This window comes from Primulina tabacum, chromosome 6 (genome assembly GCF_025594145.1).
Source record: "Primulina tabacum isolate GXHZ01 chromosome 6, ASM2559414v2, whole genome shotgun sequence".
Lineage (NCBI taxonomy): Eukaryota > Viridiplantae > Streptophyta > Magnoliopsida > Lamiales > Gesneriaceae > Primulina > Primulina tabacum.
This window is the reverse complement of record NC_134555.1, coordinates 39414427-39438687: the sequence shown is the minus strand read 5'-3', so window position 1 is coordinate 39438687 and position 24261 is coordinate 39414427. Positions and strand designations below refer to the sequence as shown.

Here is a 24261-nt window from a genome sequence, read left to right as displayed (position 1 = left end):
AAGTTCTACGTGAAGTTGAAGTTTGAGTGATTCTCAAATTGTTAAAGATATCATTGGACCACAAAGAGGACCATATTGCATCTCTTTTTCTTAAAATAAATGCTATTTATACTTCATCACGACTCTTGAGCGCACCATATTCACATTAAAATGTTTGATTTTATATCTAAGAGTAAGAGACGGTCTCACGAATCTTTATATGTGAGACGAGTCAACCCTACCGATATTTACAATAAAAAGTAATACTCTTAGCATAAAAAGTAATATTTTTTCATGGATGATGACCCAAATAAGAGATCTGTCTCACAAAATACGACATGTGAGACCGTCTCACACAAATATTTGCCTATATTTAATATTCTCTATTATTGGCTATGATACACTAGAATAAATAAACACTTTATAAGTACAACGTATAATTGGATTAACAAATTTTAATTTTTTTTTTTACGAAAATTGAGGAATCAGTTCTGTTGTATCAGTATTTGAAACTTAAAATCTCGTCTCAAATTTGGAACTTTGATGCATATTCACATAAAAGGTTCGAAAAGCAATGGAGGACAATGAACCATCTCTCATTTGCAAGCATATATACTTCAAGAATATGATTCCTTGGGGTTCAGTGGTCCGTGATGGTTTAATTATTTCACTATACTTCAATATCCATGTATGAAGAAAACTCAGGCTGCTATACAATGTTAAAACGGAAAAATAATCAAGTTCATGACATATAAGATCTCTCAAAAATATAAAAGGCTAAAAACAGAAAATTTTCAATTCAATATTCTCATTTTTCTGTGATTGGTTCGAGATCCTTCAGCAGTCCAACTACCTGTTGCATGGTAGGACGCTTTGAAGGAACCTCAGCTGTGCAAAGATATCCAATCTTGAACGCTTCTACCAGTTGCTCATCTGGTCCGGTTCCACGAATTTTCGGATCAATCGCTTGTGATACTTGTTTCTTCTTAACTAATCCTCTGACCCAATTAACCAAATTTGCTTCCGTTTCCTCCGGATAATGATCTCCAACAGGCCTTTTCCCAGTTATCAGCTCGAAAAGAATAACCCCGAATCCGTATACATCAGATTTTGGTGTTGGGGTCTTTGGAGAGTTGGTTTCTTGCTGAAATAACTCAGGTGGCACATATCCTGGTGTTCCACGAGAAATCTCATCCTCGAGCCCGTTCCCAAAAATCTTTGCCAGTCCAAAATCCGACAATCTTGGCTCCAAGCTAGAGTCAAGAAAAACACTGCTAGCTTTGACGTCTCTGTGAATAATAGAGGGAAAGCAGCCATGATGAAGAAATGCCAGTGCACGTGCCGTGCCAAGTGCTATCTTGTGCCTGAATTTCCAAGTCGTTAGCGACCCTTCAGACCCAACACTTTGTATCCCATTGTTTTCGTCTTCCCGTGTGTCGGTGCTCCAATCTTCTGTTGTTTGAACACCGAGTGGCAAATCATATAGCAGGTTTTGCAGGTTCCCATTCTCCATGTAATCATATATAGCAATTCTTTGATCTCCAGCCAGGCAATATCCAGTTAATGGAACTAGATTAGGATGTTTAATTAGACCAAGATACTCGAGTTCCCTTGCTGCTTCTTGGTCTGTCATGGTGGATCCATGGACCAAGACTTTAACAGCAACATGAATCCCTCCCGGTAAAACTCCACCATAGACAGGCCCAAACCTCCCTTCTGCCAACAATGTATCCCGGTCAAACTGAGAAGTTGCAGACAAGAGGTCTGCAAATGTGAAATTCAACAATGGTTTCTCGAAAATCACAACTGGCACAGTTGTTGCTTGCCTAAAATCAGCTACCCACGTGGCTGAATCAGTATGGAATGAAAAGGGTCCCGAGATATTTTGTTCTTCCTTCAAAGAATTCTGTTTCACGCCGGCCTGGATTCTAGTTTTTCTTCGGTATCCGAAGGCTAAAAAGAGTAAGGCCACAAGTAAACAAATCATTGAGAGGGTCAAAGCCAGGGCAAGCTTTAGTCCCCTATGCTTCGGAGAATTTCTTTTAAAGAAGGCTGGATTTGCAGCAATCGGACAGCTGTTCACAGATCCAATAAAAGTTGTGCGAACAGTTTCAGGGGAAATTTGTGATGCGCAAAAACTTAGGTTGTTATATGAGAAATTGAATCTCTCCATATTCTGGAGTTCTTCTAACAGCATCAAGGGGATGTCTCCTGTCAGATTGTTGTAAGAAAGGTCAAGAACTTCAAGATTCTTGATAAGAAGCGGAGGAATACGATCACTAAGATGGTTTTTCGAGAGATCAAGTATCCTCAAACTATTCTTAAATGACATATTACTTGGAATTTGGCCGATCAAGTTAGTTCCAGACAAATTCAAGTACTCTAAAATGGTGAGATCATCAACTTTCAAGAATCGTTGTTCGGTGAACCTATTATGTGCGAGATTAAGGTGTCTGAGATTCTGAGAATTACTCAAATCAGTAAACTCTCCACTGAATTGGTTCTCTGACAAATCCAAATGCTGCAAATTTGTCCAATTGAAGGTGGAGCTAAAGCTAACCAGATCAATGTGGCCTTGAAACTGGTTTTTGCTCAAATCAATGACCTCCAGTGGACCTTTAAATATACCAACTACAGAACCCTTAAACAAGTTGCCCGAAATATTCAGATATCTAATCATTTTCATCCCTAAAAAATCAGAATCCCGACCCAAAATTTCGTTTTCAGCCAGGTTCAGGAATCTCAAGTCCGGGAATGCACCTCCAAAACCATTAGGAAGAGAACCACAAAGCTTGTTTGCAGATAGATCGATGGAAACCAAGAACCGGCATTGCAAAATTCCCAACGGGATAGCTGATTCAAACCCATTGCCACTGAGATTCAGAACTTGCAAATTCAGGAGGGAGCTAATTGCTTCAGGTATACTCCCGTATAAACGGTTGAGAGAAAGGTCCAAACTTTGAAGTTGTCCATAATTGCCTATGTTACTCGGAAGACTCCCAGATATTTGGTTGAATGAGAGATTAAGATTCTTGAGTGAGCCCAGACTCCAAAAATCAAAAGGCAAAGCAGTGATGTTGTTATTGCTAAGATCCAAAGTTTCAAGATTTGTCAATTTTCCTATGGTGTTATCAGGAATTACACCAGATAGCCCCAAACCAGGTAATTCCAACTTAACAACACTTTCACCTTTGGCATCACAAGAAATACCTCTCAATGAACAAATCGAACCCGAAAAGCCAAGATCTTTAGACACATTTAAGCCCATTTTTTGCAAGAATTCGAAGACAAATGACTCATCAGTTACAAGTTTTTGGCAAACCAAAGGCCTAAAGAACAGTGTTAAAACCAAAAAAGAACGAAACATTCCCAACCCCATCATTTCTTTGCTATGCAGTACTTACTCAGGAATTGATTAAGACAAAAAAAACATTAATTGCCAAACCGCCCCAACCGCCCACGGAATCTTCATCTTCAGACCATCAATCTCAAACCAAAGCACCATCAATGCATTACAACCTCCTGCAACACAAAAAACCCATAAACACCGCCACCACAGACCTCTCAAATATCAATTTGAGGTTCCAAGAAACTACAAAGAAAGGTTTACAATTTTTCAGAACCCCAAGGAAATAGAAAGGATTAATGCATACGCATGAAAGCTATCTCACACAAAGCGAATGGATTTGAACAGGAAAAAATCAAACCTTTCGTGGTCTGAGATACTGAACACTAGAGAATGAATATAGCTTATAGGGGAAGAGACCTAACAGTCAACCTGTCCATACCTGTGTAGACTCTAATGGAGCCAAGAAATAAAATATCCCAAAAAACAAGTCGATGTCACCTTGACAAACAAACAAGGGATAGCTCAAAATTTCCACAAACAATAATGTTTAACTGAAAGAAAAAGATGGAGAGGATCGTTGTTTAATATTTGTAAAATAGACTGTCAGTTCGGAGTAGAAAGAAAGATGTTTTGGGTTCCTAAATGGCAAAGATATTTGAAGTTAGAAAATGTATAGGGGTTGGTGAATAACGACAGTGTGTTGGTTGTAAAATAATTGTGCTTTATCAACAAGGGTGTGATCTCATCATTTGCTTTTCTCTCAATATTTCGGGCAAAAAAAAATTCCCAATTTCCACTTTCTTTCATGAATTATAGGAAAGTAAGTCTCTTGATTTTGGGTCTGTCTTGGGGAAGGCAAATGAAGTGGTCTGAATTATTTGAGAACACTTTCTAGATTAAAGATTTTCCAAATATTGGTATCTTATTGTATACTTTATGCTATTTATTGAAATGTTTTTTTTAACATTTTATTTCATGTCGTGTCAATTAAAGTATATAATATATATATGGTAATTATAGAATCTTAATATGGAAATCGAGGAAAGAGCAATTTGTGGGATTTATTGTTTTGTTTATTTTGATTAGTTCTATACCATCTATTATATAGTAGGGATATAAATTGTTAAGAATGAAATTTGGATCTAACTCAATCTCAAAAGCTAGCTCAAGAGTGGAGGATTATTCAAGCTCATATATGTAACTACCAAGTATTTTATCCAATTGATGTGGGACAACTAACACACCTCCTCACACCCAGGAATAAACATCTGGAGCGTGAAATTTACAAATAACCCAACTATGGGCAGAACGTGGCCCAACTACAAGAAGTTCAACACATATCGATGGAACATGGGCTCTGATACCATGTTAAGATTGGAATTTGGACCTAACTCCAAAAGTTTGCTCTAGGGGAGAGGATTATCCAAGTCCATATATGTAACTCTCAGGTATTTTATCCAACCGATGTGAGACAACTAACACACCCCCTCACGCCCATGAATGAACATATGGAGCGTGAAGTTTACAAATGACCCAACTACGGGCTGAACGTGTGGCCCAACTATAGGTAATACAACACATATCGGTGGAACCTGGGCTCTGATTCTATGTTAAGATTGAAAATTGTGCCTAATTCAGTCCCAAAAGCTAGCTCAAGGGGGATGATTGTCCAAGCCCATATATGCAAGTCCCATGAATTTTATCCAACCGATGTGTGATAACTAACACACCCTCTCACGTCCAGAAATTAAGATCTGGAGCGTGAAATTTACAAATGACTCAACTATGGGCAGAACGGGTGGCCCAACTATGGCAGTTCAACACATAACAGTGGAATTTAAGCTCTGATACCAAGTTAAGATTTTGTGACTGAGATAGATGCAAGTCTCAATCTTAACATGGTATTAGAGCTCAAGTTCCACCGTTATGTGCTGGACTGACCATAATTAGGTCACACATTCTCCCAATAGTTGGGTCATTTGTAAACTTTCACGCTCCAGATGTTCATTTCTGGGCGTGAGAGGCGTGTGTTAATTGTCCCAAATCGGTTTGATAAAAAACCCAAGAGTTACATATATGGATTTGGACAATCCTCCCCCTAGAGCTAGCTTTTGGGGTTGAATTATGTCTAAATTCTAATATAAACATAAACAATTTAAACCAAGCTAAAAAGTATCAGACTTAAGTTTGGTTCGTTTAAAATTGATAAAGGCTAGCTCGATTCGAGCTTTTTATCATCAAGTTCGAGCTCGAATTGTCTTGAAATTACTAAGCTCGTGAAAAGCTCGAGCCCGGCTCGTTAAAAGCTCATTTATCATGTTAATCAAGCCAGGCTCGAGCTTGATTCATTAATAACTCGTTTATCATGTTTAACAAGCCTGACTTGAGCTTGGCTCGTTTTCGAGCTCTTAAAAAGGTTGACCTTGATTCGAGCTTGGTAAAGATTAAATATTTATATGAACTAATTTTAAAACACACATAAAAGTGTAAATTTTATCAGTCAGCTCGAGCTTACGAGCCACCTAAACAAGCCGAGTTCGAGCTCGCGAGCCTATTAACGAACATGTTTGTAAGTTCACGAGCTGAATATGCTTATACTTGAGCTTGATTTGATTAAAGTATTGAGCTCAAAATCGAGCTTGAGTTTGGTTTGATATGATTAACAAACGAACTCAAACTAGTTTTTTATCGAGCCGAGCTCCGAATAGCTACATCCCTACTGTAGAGTAGTTAATATTGGTATTATGATGAATTTATAAAAGGGTAAATTGGTTTTAAATCCTCAAACCCAAACTTTTATTTATTCTAACTCTCTACACCTAAAAAAATTTGCCCAAACTCCCTAGAAATATAAAATTAACGAAAATACCCTTACATTTAAAATGATTGATTTTCCTGGGAGAAAATTGATATCAGAGTCGAGGTAAAATTATTTCAGACATACAAACTTATTATTATAAAATAATTAAATGTTTTAGGAGGAGAATTTTCTTAAATAACATAAATCCGAACCCATGTTCGAGATTAAGTATTTACAGGAATTATTCCAGAACTCAGGAATATCGACAACATGAAGATCTAACTAAGGTTAGATATCAAGTAGGAACTTCTCAGAGTCTTAAGGTAAACTTATAATTCAAAATAACTGGTTCCTAGAAATAGTACCAGATTCCTCTAAACTCTCCGGAGATCTTAGAGAAATTCAAAAGACGATACATAATTATGACAATATGTTATATTATGTACCAAAAAATGTGGAGAAAATCCTTGAAAACCAAGAAGAAATTCTTGAAATATTAAAAGATATTCGAACAAGACTTCAAAACCTAGAACAACAACCATGTTCTAGTAAAAAGACTTCAGAAGAAAGGTTACCACCATCATTTTGGTACTGAACCCTTATTACATCAAAAGGGGAAGAACAAAGTGATATGAAAACCTTTAACTGAAGAAGAAAAGATGATCAATCTAATTAAAACAGTCTCAGAAAAGAAATTAATCTGATGACGACTTTAGAAAGGATTGGTCTAGAGGATCTCCAAGAGCTTGCAAAATTTTTTGCAAATCTCAATGTCGTAGATCTGAAGATGAACACAACATGAGTTGAAACCCTCCATAACCTGGTCATCTTCTCAGGAACCACCAAGAGAAAGTGTGTGATCTCAAAATATAAATATGAGAGAATCCAATCAGACTTTTACACTAGTGGAGAAGCACACCCAGCGGGAACAAGGTCAAGGAATAAACAAATTCTTTTGCACCAAACACCCTATGAGAAATCTGTTTTAGAACATATACATCCTTATGAGGTTATGGTTAGCCTCGATGTATTAGATTTCAAAAACAGAGAAGATCTCATAGATTATTGGACATCTGCTATTAGAATCGCAGCAGGCACACTCGATGCCAAGCACACATACAAACAAGACAACAGCCGGATAACTCCGGTGAGAATTACATTCCCAGTATAAATCATGTATACATGCATTTCATATAAACAGATATAACAGCATGAAACAGATATTCATAACATGTATCAAAATCAGAAACATGAATCAATACAAACTCTAAATCACACTCCGTGACTCGTAGACTCTGACTCGACTCATCCTAATCTAGGATCCCGATTTGAATAAGAACATACAACCACCTACACTCCCGATCGGGATGGTGGTACGTTCTTATTCACAGACTTTGGCTTTTTCCATATCGAACATCAGTAATAGAAGAAACTCTAATTCTATCCACTTCGATATAACCAAACATCCGGTGTCTTGACCTATCCGTCACAGACTAGGCACATCCGCCCTGGCATATCGGCCGATCATCTAGGCGCGTCAGCCCTGGCATCTCCTGCCAAACCTCTATGACAATGTGCAATGGCCCAGTGACGATTCCATCACTATCGGGTACCTCTGTCACGAGATCAATCATCCAAGACTAGGCGTATCAGCCTATGACTCAATACATAAATCAATAGACCAAAGATAGCAATCACATCAATTGCAAATATCAATGCAATAAGATGAAGTATGTGATTTTGACAAACTCAAGTCAAATCCAACTCGAGTTGTGCAATCCCATATCAACATCAATTTATACCTTTCGTTTCGTTCTGTCGATCTGACTCTATCGAAGTCTCGAACTCACTGCCTGTCAAATCACTCTGGCAATAACAATATCGATTAATACACTGTATCAATGTATAACTCAATTCAAGACTTGTTCTGATCAATACTCAAATCAAACATAATCTGATCCATATCAACGATATCATGATACGATCTCTATCAATACTGAATCTGATCAAAATCAATCTACTGATGTTTCGACGGCATAACAATACAGTCTTGATAACCCCGTCAATCTCAACATCACAGATATAATACAACGACTCATAATTGATATCAATACGAATCATAATCTTCGAGAATAACAGGTCATGATATCAAATATGTACAATCTCAATCATATTACTTCCGAAAATCATAACAATTACATACACAATCTGTTCTTCGATCTGACTTCAATTATATACTGATCAGTATATCCAGAACACATAATATCAGTCAAATCACAATTCCCCCAATCTCATAATCTCAAACGACATCAGAATTCAATAAAACTTACGTCATGTTGTAGCTGTCGACGAGAGGAGTACAGTGCTGTGTCCAGATTCAAATTCTGATAGTCGGATCGTATCAAATCGAATTTCTAAGCCTTGAGAAGACTTGAAGCTTTTCCTTGAGATTTCCTCGGTTTTCAACTGAATGAACGAAGGAAAATGAATCTTATATATATCCCAACGCATATCATGAACAAGTGGCTCATTTCCATGCTGCTTGCACATTTGTCGTGTTTTCCTCCGTCTTTTCCGGTCTGATCCTTCCCTCCTATAATCACATCAATTATCACCAATCATTTTAGATTACCTTAATCAAAATCTCGGGCCTTACACTCGATCTCAATAAGGAATGATTCATTAATCCTCTAGAAATGAGTCTTATGAGATCAGTTGAAATTGCTTGGGACATAACTTCGGTAGAAACCAAAGAATCAGTCCTAGTAAGAGAATCTCTTAGCGAGATAGCTGGAAGAATGACTACCCTTTTTAAAGCCCAATTTATAGGGGTAGACTAATTTAACAATCAAGATACATAGAAAAAAGAAATACACTCAATCTCTGTATAGTTTTGAATTGTATGATATATGTTTAGTGGATGAATATAGTATGTTATTCACTAAATATAGATGGAATTCAGGAGTCAAAGAAGATATAGCAATGCAACTCTTCTTTGTCAAAATGCCAAGTCCCTGGAGAGAAATTCTCATAAGGGAATATGTTCCTGTCAATCCAGATACATTGGCACGAAGAGCCTCTTTTCTCAAAGGAAAATTGGCAGAATGGTGTCATTTGGAAGCATTACAAAAAAATTACAAACAATTAAGGGGTATTAACAAACGTATTTCTTTGTATTGTAAAGAAAATGATCTTCCAACAATTATTGAAAGTAAACCATAGAGGCATAGGAGGAAAAGTTTTCGAACTCATTCTTATGCTAAACAAGGAAGAAGTTATTGAAAACCAAGAACAGTTTGGTCTAGACAAAAGACCAATTCTTATAAATCTGGGCAAAGAAGTGGACCATCAATAAGTAGGATATCATCCCAAGATCGAGTACATCTCGAATCATAGGAAGAACACCTACAAAGAAAACTTTCAGAAGAGCTTATACTCTAGCTAATGAAAGTTTTAATTATTGTAATTCCTGGACATGTGGAGCAAGAGATCATATCTCAACCAACTGTCCAGAAAATGAGAAACGAGGTATTAAACGCTTCGATCCAACTCCGAATATTGAAGAAGCAGTTTATTACCAAGATCTCATTCAGGTATACCGATTTGAGGATATTGCCTCAGACGAAAGTATATATGAAGAAGAATAAGTCTTAAGTCAGGGAGAATATGATGGAACTGAATCTGAATCTGACTGAAGACGAGGTGTTTCGATAAGAAACACATGAAGATTTGTCTTGTTTTCTTTGGTCAGACAACAATATCTCATAACATGGTCCAAAGGATCATGAGAAAAAATCTCAGTCTACATAGATATCAGGGATTCTCAGCAGGGCAGGTAGAAAAGTTCTTAAAAAGTCTTGGCCTAAGAAATAGAAAGAATCATCTAATCTATAATGTTTCCAGAAGGGAAATGACAATTCCAATGGAACTTACAGGAAATAGAATGTAGATGCAACTAATTCCTTCCGAAGATATTAAAGAAGAATTACAAAAACTCAAGATAGAAGTAGCACGAACCATGTCCCGGATTCATATTGGAGCAATCCAGATTATGATAAAAGCTACTTTCAAAGAAGAAATAGATTCATCCATTGATATTGCTATATGTGATAGGAAAAATGACAAGTTTTGCAGAAGATTTATTTGAAAAGAAAAGAAATATTTTATGGAATAGCAAGCTTTCGGGGAGTAAAGAAACTCGACGAAAATTCTGTAATATGGCTCATGTTGGAAGATGGTCGAAGAATATATGTCCAGAATGCCCAAATCAAAAGGAGCAAGAATTTGGCAAAAGTTTCAGACCTCGTCAGACAAGAAGCATCTTGCTGAAACATGACCAAGTGGTGAAGGACCACAATCACGTTTTTCTCAGGGATACAAAAAGTTTATGATTTCTCGACAAAAATAAATGAACATGTGACGAACATCACTTTTCTTGGGGATAACAAAAGGTGAAATATTCCCCGACAAGAGTTAGTGGGCATGTGATAAATCCACTGAATGAACAAGAAAACTTAAACCCAAACAACTATAAATAAATAGTAAATGGGAACAAGAAAATAACACAAGAGTTAAACAGAAATTTGGAAGCATTTGTTTGGTTTCTCACTGTACTCGTGGTAACAATGAATGTATAAGATATTGATTTGTAATAAATCCAACGAGACAATCATGTATTTGTAATAACTCAACTTATTATGTTGATTTTTACCACTAATTTTTTTATTAGGTCGAGCTTGACTCACGGTTAGCATGTTCTTCAAGTGCAGATCTATTTGTTGGTTTCTTGTTCGACTGTTGGCCATCCTAAATAGATCGATTTCGACACACAACATACAAACATCGAATTTTGGGTCAAAACTTATCACTGGATCGAGCTTGTTGGGGTTGAGTGCTTTACATCGGGTCGAGCTCGACCGATGTAAAGAACTCGACCCACGTGGTGGGTCGAGGCATTGGGTCGAACCTCGACCCAATTTTTTACTATAACATGAAACAATTTTAATTTTTACGATTAATAATATTTTTTTATAGATTTACTTCCCCTAAAATGTTTACATAATTATAAATTATTTATATATTTGAAATACATTCTAATTATATTTGACGTCATCATTATAAAATATCAATTATATATTACGACATTATCAATTTTATGTTAAATTCAATTAGTATCTTTTGACTATCAATTTTTATCTTTTAATTATCTCATATTAAAATGTTTAACATAAATATAAATGATTTATGTGTTAACATATTTAAAAATTAAACTCAACATCGACTCAAATTATTTACTCGAACTAAAATCGACCCAAACTCGACTCAAACCCTAGACCTCAAACCCCAAACTCCATTAACTCGACCCACTCCACCATCCATTCCACCCAAAATGTACCCACTCCACTCAAATTCCACCAAAACTCCACCACAACACATTATAATAACCCACTCCAACCAAATCTCCACCCACTCAACCAAATTTCCACCCAAACTCCACCACAACACATTACAATAACTCACTCCACCCAAACTCCACCCACTAGACTCACTCCACAACAAATACATTACAATCTATATCAAGAAAAACACAAAACTCAACACGCTAATAAAATCGATTATCTTTAAATTCAAATAAATTATATATCATTCAACCAGATATTCTACCAAATTCTCCAATAGAAGAAAATATGTTTTATTTCTTTTTCTTTCATGTCTTTTCTTGATCACATGAGGTAATACTAACATATGCAACATGCTCGACCCACTCAACCCACGGGTCATTTGAAATATGCAAAGGTTTGAAGAGCTTGGGTCGAGCTCGACCCAGGTTTGAAGAGCTCGACCCAAGCTCTTCACACCTCGACCCAGGTGGGTCGAGCTAGGTCGAGTGTTTGATGTTTGGATTGAGGGGCGAGGTTTGGGTCGATCCTACTGTTATTCCATCCAAATCTCAGTGACTCGACCCAATTTTTTACTATAACACTACTTAATTTAAAATTTTGACAATTAATAACATTTTTGTTTTTTTTACAGATTTACTTCCCCACGAAATAAACATGGAGGCTCGACCAATTTAGATATATTAAACATTCAGTCGAGTGAACACGTTAGAGTGAAATTTGTTATGAATTTTTTAGGTTCCACTATTGTTATGAAATTTGTTATGAATTTTAGATACATTAAACATTCAGTCGAGTGGATATTCAACTCACATGGCTCGACTAAATGATACTTTTTAACATTAGGTTCCACTATTGTTGTGAATTTTTTAACAACACAATTAAATTATAATACATAAATCATATTAAAATGTTTACATAATTATAAATTTTTTATATATTTCAGATACATTCTAATTATATTTAAAGTCATCATCATAAATATCAATTATATATTACAACATTGTCAAAACACAAAATCCACCAACTCGACCCAAAATCGACCCAAAACCTAAACCCTAAACAAAACCCCAAACTCCACCCACTCGACCCACTCTCCATCCACTCGACCCAAACTTAAAAATTCATCACAAATACATTACAATCTCTATCAACACAAACACTAGACATGTCAAAATGAGTTGGTGGGGCGGGCCAGCCCGCAACCCGCCATTAGGCGGGGCGGGCCAGCCTGCCATTTTGGCGGACCTCTAAATGGTCAACCCAGCCCAACCCACCTTGGGCTGCGGGTTAGGCGGGCTGACCCGCTTATTTTTTTAAGAAAAAAATGCTAAACATATTTCAGTCAAAGAGTTTCATAAAATAATTAAAAACATTGAAATAAGAAATTAAGAAAGCATATAACATAATCCATAAAAAGTAAAATGTTTAAACCAAACATGAAGATTCATACATGGAAGAGAACATAAAGTCGAGGCAAAGAGACGGTTGTAAATTTTAAAAAATATTATGTCTTCAACAATACACATAATTACCAAATCTCTGTCGGGTCCACAAAATTTCATTGCAACTCGTCGGACTTCAAACGAAACCACTCTTGGGTTCACAAACAACTGCTCTGCTTAAAAATTATTTTAAGATTCATGAATAAAATTTACATGAATTTCTTCCCTTTTGTTTTCTTTATGTATATCTGTAAATTTCTCTTTTTTTATTTTTTTTATGTATATTTGTTGTAAGAGTAAATTATCGATAAATTTGTTCTAAAAGTAAATTATCAATATATTTGTTCTAAGACATGGAGGCGCATGAAACTTATTCCAATTTTTATATAAAACCTAAAACTTAAAAATATAAAATTTTATCCTAATTTGGGCTCGACCCGTTTGGACTCGACCCTGTCTTGGCCCGCAACCCAAACGGGCTCAGCCCATTTGGCCCGCCTCCAAACGGACTGCTATTTTATCAACCCAACCAGTTCAATTTTTACAGCGGGGCGGGCCGGCCCGACAGGCCTAACCCAATTTGACAAGTCTAACAAACACATTAATAAAATCGATTGTTTTTAAATTCAAACAAATTACATATCATTTAACTCTATCGTCTTCCAAATTCTCCAATAGAAGGAAATATGTTTGCTTTTTTCTTTCACGTCTTCTCTTGATCACATGTGGCAATACTAACATATCTCAGCACACACGACCCACACACTTAGCACACTCCACCCACATGCTCGACCCACACCACACTCAACCCACACTACTTGCTCGACCCACACACTTAGCACACTCCACCCACATGCTCGACCCACACCACACTCAACCCACACTACTTGCTCGACCCACACACTTAGCACACACAACCGACATCTTAGCACACTCGACCCACACACTGAGCACACTCCACCTGCTCGACCCACACACTTAGCACACTCGACCCACACTACCTTGCTCGATCGTAAACACTCACACTAACTCCACCCACAAAAATTCTAACCAAGAACGTCCAGACCTAAACTGAAACAAATCTAGTTGCTACAACATTACGATAATAGTAATAGCATTATGAGTATATACTTACTTCTTTTACAAATCTTTAAATTTTCCAATGATATTTGATTATATTTTGTTTTATTTGCTGTGAGAAACACAAAAATAGTTGGAATGAAATGCTATGAAATGCTGAAACCTGGGAACGAGACCAATTAAAAAATGTTTTTTTAAAGTGAGATCTAACTAACTAATTAATGAGCTAATTAATGATATAACCTAACTAACAGAGTTTTTTCTCAATTTTAAAAAGTCAAAATCTTTTTTATTTAATTAAATTTTAAATGGATGATATATTTTTTATTGACCTGTGTGTAAGGCTTGTAATGCTGAATGGTGTGGCCAGCTCTTACCATTAGAAATCTTAACTAAATGGGCTTCTTTTCCAAGCGGCTAGAAGGATAGACCCATAAAATTGAAGGGGTAGGAAAATTTGGAATTTCCGAAAGATGAACAAAAAATACACAATTTGTTTTTAAAAAATATCTTGTTTCAATGACATTTTTACTGCCTATTTTCTATGGCTATGGTTATCGATGATTTAAATTGTTGTGGATATTATTGCGTTTTGCTGCTAAATATATCATTAACTAATCTATTGTACATGCAATGATATTAATTTAGACTGAACATTTATGTTAGTCTTTTGAAATTTATTACTTTAATCTTGCAATGAGAAAAATAAGAATTTCAGAAAGTTCAAATCTAGAGGTCTAGATTTTAACAAAGAGTTAATACAATATTTCAAACAGTAGTTCATCTGGCAACTTGGCATTTGCATTGGGGCAAAGTCAAGTAAACGATGGTCTTGAGGTTAATCCAAATACCTCTTTTATGTTTTGAAGATGATGATGATGAAGAAGTGCCCGTGACTTCAAAATATTCAACTAAAAGGCATATTTTAGAGATTGCTAGTAGCATAAAACAAGAAGGATCAAGAGGTCAAAAAGCTAATTAGAACCGCCGCTAATGATTCATATTCCGTCACTAATTATTTCGTTTTTATAAAATAAATTGTTGTTATTAATTTCTTAAAATAAAATTTATTTTCAAAATTATTTACAACTTTTTAAATAATCTACTCAATTCATCTAAATTAATGATTTTCAAATTTATAAATTATGGTAATGATGAAACAATTAAATATTTCGATAATAAGTAAACAACAAATTAACTTAAGAGAGAAAAATATATTACAAAGGTGAAGAGGTGTGATAAAATGGACCGAAACGCTCAAATTTATAGATAAGTTGCGACGGTTTATTTGGGAAATAGCGACGGTATATTGGCGACGGTTTGTTGAAGCGACAGTTTTTTGAAAAAAATGTCGCTAATTATAGCGATAGTTTTTAATATCGTCGCTAATTAGCGACGATTTTCTTCAAAACCGTCGATACGTAGCGTTCACAAATATCGCTAATTAGCGACATGTCTCGACGGTTCTGTTGATTTGCCGCCCATGAGCGACAGTTTAGCTTAAATCGTCGCTAAACGTTTTACAAACCGTCGTTAATATTTGCAACGGTTTTAATAAAATTCACAAATTTTTTATTTGCGACGGTTTAAGCAAAAACCGACCGTTGCAAAATTGTGCGACAGTTTTGCTCAAACGTCGCTAACACATGTTTTTTTTATTTAGTGTTTAAAGGTTTGATATTTGTACAAATTAAATTAAAAAGTGGCAATACCAAGAATGTTTCGCCAAGGGCGACATTGAACACTGAAAGAGCATCTCGGGCGACACTGCTGCTTCAAGGTGCTGCTTGAAGGCGTTGCTCGAGGTGTCTCAATTAACTATTTTTGCTTTCAGTGTTGACGAATGACGTCTTTGACGAAAAAATCTTGGTATTATAACTTTTTTAAAACAAAAATTGATAATTTATTCCTGCAGTGGGGATTCGTTACGCAGTGACTGAAGCTCAAAAGACTTTGAAGAAAAATGATATTGGGAAGATTATTGTGCACATGAATTTTGAGAAGAAGACCAGTCGCCGTTACATCGAAATGTTGCATCCAAAAAAGCAGAATCGAATTAAAATCGATTATTCTGTTCTAAAATATACACTTTATAAAGTTTTCGATAAAGTGAGAAAAGAAAATGATATAAAAGTGTTCAAAATAGAAGATATAGAGAAAGGTATGTCTAGTTTTTCTTGTTCACGTCTTCCAAAAGTATGAACAAGTGGATTGAACAAGTGCATTTATCTATTCTCTTTCTTTAAAGTATTGTATAAGGGTAATAAAATAGGCACCAGCATTTAATTATTTGATTTATAAATGTTGGGTTTGATAAAATGTTGGATTTGGCCCAATATTTTCTCTGGCCCATTACTATGGCCACCCTTATTTATATGGGATATAGGGCTTAAAATACAGAATGCTCCTTTTCATTTCTCCCTTGGAGTAGCCGCCTTCGTTTTCTTACTCCCCCAAAGAAATTGTGAGCTGCCGATTGAGAGATGAGAGAACGTGAGTCTTGAGAGAAGAAAAAAGGTTGCTTCGTGTGTGTCTTCCTTTCGGTGACTGAGTGTCTTCGGTATTCTCTTTGCTTTGTGCTATTCTGTGTGTCTCTCTCTCTCGTTTGTTCACGTTACAGGAAGGGAAACCTTTGTGGTCTTCGCCTTGGTTTACTGTGTATTTGGAGAGGCCAAAATCAGTTCGTCTGAGCCCGTTTTATGCTAACATATCATATTGTATTGTTTATTGTTTGTGGCTGAAAGTTGCAGGTTGTCCAGCCAAAATTAGAAGATACGGCATCGCCGGTAGGCACTCCCAACAGTGGTATCAGAGCCATTGGTTGCTGCTTGCTTTGCTACTCGCCTTTCTGCCCGCCGTGCCGTCACCATCGATTCGTCGGAATCTGAAACTCTTACTTAGGGTTTCGCTCTGGTATATTGGCTGGAACCTCTTTTAATGCATTTAGTAGCAGTAACCACTTGCCGCGGATTTATGTGCTGGGATTTGCTGCTGGTAGAACTCTAGGTTTTATGTGCTTGTTGAGTTTCCATTTCCGTGGCATAAAAGTTGATTCCGCTGTGTTCGTTTTGATATTGTGTGATTTAAATTTTTCTTTGTGAAAATTTGTTTTTTTTTTGTTAACTATCGTGTTTTTTGAAAATGGCTATGACTGGATATCACCTCGAGCCTTTTAACGGAAAAACAGATTTTTCAATATGGCAGCAGAAAATGAAATGTATTTTGGTACAGCAAAGAGTTTTCAAAGCGATAGACTTGTCATATTCTGCTGCTGAAACTCCTGAAAAAAGGTCTGAAATGGATGAGTTTGCTTATTCGTCTATAATTTTGAACTTTTCTGACTCTGTGTTAAGAAAAGTTGGTAAACTAAAATCGACTAAGGAACTTTGGGAAAAATTAGAAGAACTTTATACTGAAACTTCGTTGCCCAGTAAATTGTTTTTGCTTGAGAAATTTTTCCGGTTCAAACTTGATTTAAACAAGGACATTGATGAAAATTTTGATGTGTTTACCAAATTAGTTCAAGATATTAAGCAAATAGGAGATAAGAATATTGATGATTACACCCCTATTGTTCTTTTAAATGTCATACCTGATTCTTACAGTGATGTTAAATCTGCTATTAAGTATGGTAGAGATCAGGTAAGTTTAGAAACTGTTGTGAACGGCCTGAAAAGCAAAGAGATAGATTTAAAAACCAATAAAGGTGGTAATAATTCTGGTGAGGTTATGTTTGTTAGAGGAAGGTCTCAACATAGATTTCAAAATCAAAAACCTTCAAACAACCATAACCAAGCGTTCGTTAAAAATAGAGGTAAGAGTAAATCAAGGTCTAAGTCGAAGCCCAAGAATAGAAAATGCTATAATTGTGGTGAAACTGGTCATTATATTAAAGAGTGTTCTAGGCCTAAGCAAAATCAAAACCAAAACTTTAAAAATCAGCATGATGACCATGCAAATATGGCTTCTGGTAGTGAAAACATGGGTGATATTTTTATGGTGACTGAGGTATGTGATGTGTCTGTGGTGAATTCTGTGCATTCAAGTTCTTTGTGTGAGAATGAATGGCTAGTTGATTCTGCGTGCACTTTCCACATGTCCCCATTTAAAAATATGTTTTCTAGTTATAAAGAAGTGAATCATGGGTCTGTTTCTATGGCAAATGAAAAATTGTGTCAAGTTGCTGGTCTTGGTGATGTATCACTGAAATTTGATCCTGGTTATGTGTTAACTTTGAAAGATGTGAGGCATGTTCCCGATTTATGTCATAATTTGATTTCATGTGCTGCATGATGGTTTACATGGAAGATGGGGAAATGAGGTTATGAAAATTATGAAAGGGTCTTTAGTGGTTTTCAAAGCTGCCAAAAAGAGAAACTTGTATGTTTGTCATGCTGAATCTGAATCTTGTGTGCAAAATTCTGTGAATGTTGTCTTAAGTGACAAAACGGATTTGTGGCACAAAAGGTTAGGTCACATGAGTTCTAAAGGTCTTGAAATTTTGCACTAAAATGGTTATTTTGGTAGTGATAAATTGTCTTATATGCCATTTTGTGATTCTTGTGTTCTTGGTATACAATCCAGAGTTAAATTTCCAAATTCCCCTATTCCTAAACACTCTGTCACCTCTGAAATACTTGAGTATTTGCATGCTGATGTCTAGGGTCCTGCTAGTGTGCCAACGCATGGTGGAAACCAGTATTTTCTATCTGTTATTGATGATTTTTCAAGAAAAGTTTGGGTGTTCTTAATGAAAAACAAATCGGATGTGTTTGAGAAGTTTAAAAATTGAAAAAACTTGATTGAAAATCAAATAGGTAAGAAAATTAAAATTCTAAAAACTGATAATGGTCTTGAATTTTGTAATCGATTGTTTGACAATTTGTGTGCTGAATCTGGTATTCAAAGACATAGGACAGTCCCTTATACGCCTCAGCAAAATGGTGTAGCTGAGCGTATGAATAGAACTTTACTTGAAAGGGTTAGGTGTATGCTTGCAAGTTCTGGTCTTTCAAAAAAGTTCTGGGGTGAAGCTATTTGTACTGCTACTTATTTGATAAATAGGTCTCCTTCTGTGCCTTTGAATGGTAAGTGTCCAGAATCTGTGTGGTCTGGTACGCAAATTAATTTTTCAAACTTGAAAGTTTTTGGTTGTTCTGCTTTTTGTGCATCAGAAAAATGACAAACTTGAACCTAGGTCTGTGAAATGTATTTTTCTTGGCTATCATGATGGGGTTAAGGGTTATAGATTATGGGTAAGGGACCAACCTGGTTTTAAAGTGTTAATCAGTAGGGATGTTGTTTTCAATGAGTCTGAATTTCCCTGTTCATCTATTCCTTTACCTACTCCTGAACCTGACACTGCTCCAAACAAGGTGGAGTATTTACTTGGTCCAAGTCATGATTCTGAAAATGTGCAGAATGTTCCTGATGTGAATGATTTACCTGAAAATCTGCCTGAAACTGTTTTTTATAATCAAGTTGATACTAATGCGCATGAAGAAATTGTTGAAAATATGCCTGAAACTGATCTTAGTGATTTGAATGATTATCAATTGGCTAGGGATAGGCCTAAAAGAAATATTAGGCAGCCACAACATTTTGATGATTTTCATATGACTTCTCATGCATTTAGTGTGTTTGAGTCAATTGATAATGTTGAAACAAAGTCATATGAAGAAGCTTTAAAATCTGAAAACTCTGTGCAATGGATAAATGCGATGAATGAAGAAATTAATTCGCTGCATGTTAACAACACTTGGATTCTTGTACCTAAACTTGAAAATTGTTCTGTTGTGGACTGTAAATGGTTATTTAAGGTCAAGAATGAATGTGAATCTGTTAGATTTAAAGCTAGGTTAGTGGCTAAGGGCTTTACTCAAAAGGAAGGGATAGATTATACTGAAATATTTGCTCATGTTGTAAAGTTTACTACTGTGCGAATTATGCTTGCCCTTGTTGCTCAGTTTGATTGGGAGTTGAAACAATTATATGTTAAAACTGCTTTTTTACATGGTGGACTTGATGAAAAAAATTTTATGAGGCAACCTGATGGTTTTGTTGATTCTAAATATCCTGATCATGTTTGTTTGCTAAAGAAATCTTTGTATGGATTGAAGCAAACTCCTAAGCAATGGAACAAAAAGTTTGATGAATGCATGCTCTCTATGGATTTTACTAGAAGTAATTATGATCATTGCTTGTATTTCAAACACAATGCTAAAGTTCATGTTTTCTTGCTTATCTATGTGGATGATATGCTATTGATTAGTCCTTGTGTGAAAACTATTGATCATGTCAAAAATTGCTTGAGTGCTAAATTTGATATGAAATTCCTAGGAGATGCTAAACGTATTCTTGGCATGAACATTTATAGGGATAGAAAACGTTCAGTCATTTTGTTGAATCAGGATACATATGTTAAGAAAATTTTGAGTAAATTTTCCATGTCGAATGCAAAACCAGTCAACATACCTTTAGCTGGTCATTTTGTTCTAAGTAAAGAGCAATCCTCTAAAACTGATTTTGATGCTTAAAAACATGAAGAATGTGTCCATATTCAAATGCTATAGGTTCTGTCATGTATTTAATGGTTAGCACGAGGCCTGATATTGCATATTATGTGAGTTGTTTGAGTCGGTATATGTCTAATCCTGGTGTTTACCATTGGCTAGCTGTCAAATGGCTTTTGAGATATCTGAATGGTTCTGTAAAGCATGGTTTAAAATTTTCAAAATCTGATGTTGGTGTTAAATTGGTTGGATATGTGGATTCTAATTATGCAAATGATAGGGACAATAGAAAATCAACAACTTCTTATGTGTTTACATTGTGTGGTGTTTGTATTAGCTGGAAATCTCAATTACAACACATTGTTGCTCTTTCAACCACTGAATCTGAGTATGTTGCTGTCACTGAAGCTTTAAAAGAAGCTATTTGGTTGAAAGGTCTTATTTCTGAAATTGATTTTCTTGAAGGTGAAGTTGTAGTATTTTCTTATAGTCAGTCTGGTATACAACTGTGTAAAAATCCTGTTTTTCATGATAGAACTAAACATATTGATGTTAGATTCCACTACATTCGTGATGTGGCTGCAAAAGGCATAGTCTATCTTGAAAAAATTCCTTCTCAATTCAATCATGTTGATATGAGAACTAAGTGTTTGTCTGTTGAAATAATCAGATATTGTTTAAAAATTTTAAATTTTGATACTTCTGATTGATGTGTTATGTTTCTGTTTTGTAGTGTAGCTTACTTAGTGTTTGCTACATATTGATACTTGTACTGACTTTGTGTTTACTGCAAGTGGGGCAATGATGATAGCTGTAGTTGACTCTCCTGACCAGTTGAACCGGTGTTGGGCCAAAAGGTGGAGAAATGTTGGGTTTGGCCCAATATTTTCTCTGGCCCATTACTATGGCCACCCTTATTTATATGAGATATAGGGCTTAAAATACAGAATGCTCCTTTTCATTTCTCCCTTGGAGTAGCCACCTTCGTTTTCTTACTCCCCCGAAGAAATTGTGAGCTGCCGATTGAGAGATGAGAGAACGTGAGTCTTGAGAGAAGAAAAAAGGTTGCTTCGTGTGTGTCTTCCTTCGGTGACTGAGTGTCTTCGGTGTTCTCTTTGCTTTGTGCTGTTCTGTGTGTGTCTCTCTCGTTTGTTCACGTTACAGGAAGGGAAACCTTTGTGGTCTTCGCCTTGGTTTACTGTGTATTTGGAGAGGCCAAAATCAGTTATTCAGAGCCCGTTTTATGCTAACATATCATATTGTTTATTGTTTGTGGCTGAAAATTGCAGGTTGTTCAGCCAAAATTAGAAGATACAGCATCGCCGGTAGGCACTCCCAACAATAAAGACTTCTTTTTATAACTGAAAATGGCTTGAAATTTTATGGAGTATTTAATTAGACAGAGCATCATATCACATGATAACATCGCATTATTGTTTATGTGAGATAGGACAACTGAATGCCAAATTTCTTGGTAAATTGATATGTGATCTTAGCCAAACTTGTATTACTATTTACTATATCAAACATTAATTTGGCAAAATAATTAATCTTCTGTCACTTCCTACTTTACAACAAAGCTAGAGATAAACATATGGATAATGATGATGGATAAATTAAGAAAAGAGGAAAACATAATTAAAAATGAACTAAGAATTGTTAAAAATTGTAAAAAAAATAAAAAAAGAAGAAAAATTTATACCCAGAATTTTTTTTTTCAAAATCATAGGAAAATTGAAATAATTGATTGATTTTGTAATTTATATTTTCCAAAATTGTTTTTTTAAAAAAAAAAAAGAAAAAGAAACATCATGTTTGGGCTTCAAAAGTTGACCTGCAACCGGTCAGAATTGACACTTTGCCTCCCGGTCCTTATTGGCCGTGACAAAAAGTCACGTGAGACGATTTTACGGATCATATTTTGTGAGACGGATATCTTATTTAGGTCATCCATGAAAAAGTATTACTTTTATGCTAAGAGTATTACTTTTTATTGTGAATATCGGTATGATTGATCCGTCTCACAGATAAAGATTCGTGAGACCGTCTCATAAAAGAGTTACTCATTGGCTGTAACATTGCTTGCAACATGTGCGTTAAGAGAAGATAATATTTACATATAATATTCACGAGAATATCACATAATATTTAGGAAATTTTGGAAATGTCGGTTGTGTTGTTTGAAAATTGTTGCGATAAATTTAAAAAATATTTAGGAAATTGTGTTATTTCCAAGCCTTTTGAGATGAAAATCAACCAATAAATTAAATATAATTTGAGTTAGGGCTCAATCAAAATTTTCATTTGAGCTTCATGTTTCACATTCTACGTAATATAGGCTGCATTCTAATTCTAATCAATTAAATTTACTCACCTATATAATACCAATTAATTAGATATATATTCTAACCTTTTTCCTAATAATTTTTTCGACTTCGAGTTCGAGTCGTACACGCTTTAATTAGGTTTGTGTTGAACAACTTTTTAGTATTTTGGACTAAATATTAATAGAGGAAAAGTTATTCCTCAACTAATTAAACCACCATCCATGTCGATCCCCGCGACACAATTTTCTCCAAAGTGAAACTTTTACTTCGAATGTGTTATTATTATTTTTCTATTTTAATAAAATATTTGATTTTTTCTATAATATATTGAAATTCTATTCGACGAAATTGAATTCACTTTGATAATCTCGTACTCAATTTTAAGTATTTTAGTTAAACCATGATTTTTTTTTTAAAAAAAAAAAAACCAATTAACTCTTTGTTTTTTCTTCTAATAATTTATGCATCGATCCGTAGCTATAACAATGGTCAATGAAAGCAAAAGTGCGAATCGAAAACAAGCCGAGTAGAAGAAACTTGATTGCATACGCTTCTCTACATTCAACGTTGTTGTTTTGCAAAATCATTCAAGTAATCGTTAATTCTCATATATTTGTCAAATGTTGCCAATTATTAGTGTTATTAAGAAGACCAAAGATTAGATCATGTTTTTTTTTCCTTTGCTCAGTCGATGACTTATAGTTCATTCACAAATTTTTTTTATAATATCAATAAAAATAATAATTTTCTTTCGAGAATTGTCTCGATGAGTTTTTTTTATATAAAAAAACAACAAATAATATCAAATTACTATATAAGAAGCTTGAAATAATTTGCCCATTTGTTGTACTCTGTTATTAGAGACAAAAATTTATATGAGACAGTTTCATGTATCGTATTTTGTGAGACAGATATCTTATTTGAGTCATCCATGAAAAAGTATTATTTTTTATGCTAAGAGTATTAATTTTTATTGTGAATATCGGTAGGGTTGACTTGTTTCATAGATAAATATTCGTGAGACCGTCTGACAAAATACCTATTTTTATTATATTATTACTACGAGGAATCTTTGGAGTTTTTTATGCATTAATTGAATCACAGTGGGCATACAATATGGTTGTTTAACTCAATCCGATGCGGAAAATATTAAAATAAAAAAGGAAATTAATTAATATTATTATGGTGAAAGTAATTTATTTTTGTAACCTAAGATATAATGATACAATATAATTTTTAATTTTAACAAATTAAAAAAAAAATTATAGACAAATCAACAGCCGTCCGATTAACTTCAGGCACCAATAAAGAACTATATTTACAAATTTACCCTTCACTTTGGAGATATAAGCACTCGTATTGTTGATGGT

General features: G+C 35.1%; 1 protein-coding gene across 2 annotated transcripts; it reads right to left on the bottom strand.

The window, feature by feature from the left end:
* Window positions 1–670: 670 nt before the first annotated feature.
* Window positions 671–3938, bottom strand: LOC142549447 (putative LRR receptor-like serine/threonine-protein kinase At2g24230). Of its 2 annotated transcripts, none has more exons than XM_075658400.1 (2): window positions 3687–3938; window positions 671–3501 (listed from the first exon to the last, which is right to left on the bottom strand). In XM_075658400.1, exon 2 carries the CDS (start codon window positions 3359–3361, stop codon window positions 788–790), a length of 2574 nt encoding a protein of 857 aa, XP_075514515.1. In that variant the 5' UTR covers window positions 3362–3501; window positions 3687–3938; the 3' UTR covers window positions 671–787. The 2 variants fall into 2 exon arrangements, with proteins under 2 accessions (XP_075514515.1, XP_075514516.1); XM_075658401.1 differs by having other exon boundaries at window positions 3768–3938.
* Window positions 3939–24261: the final 20323 nt, after the last annotated feature.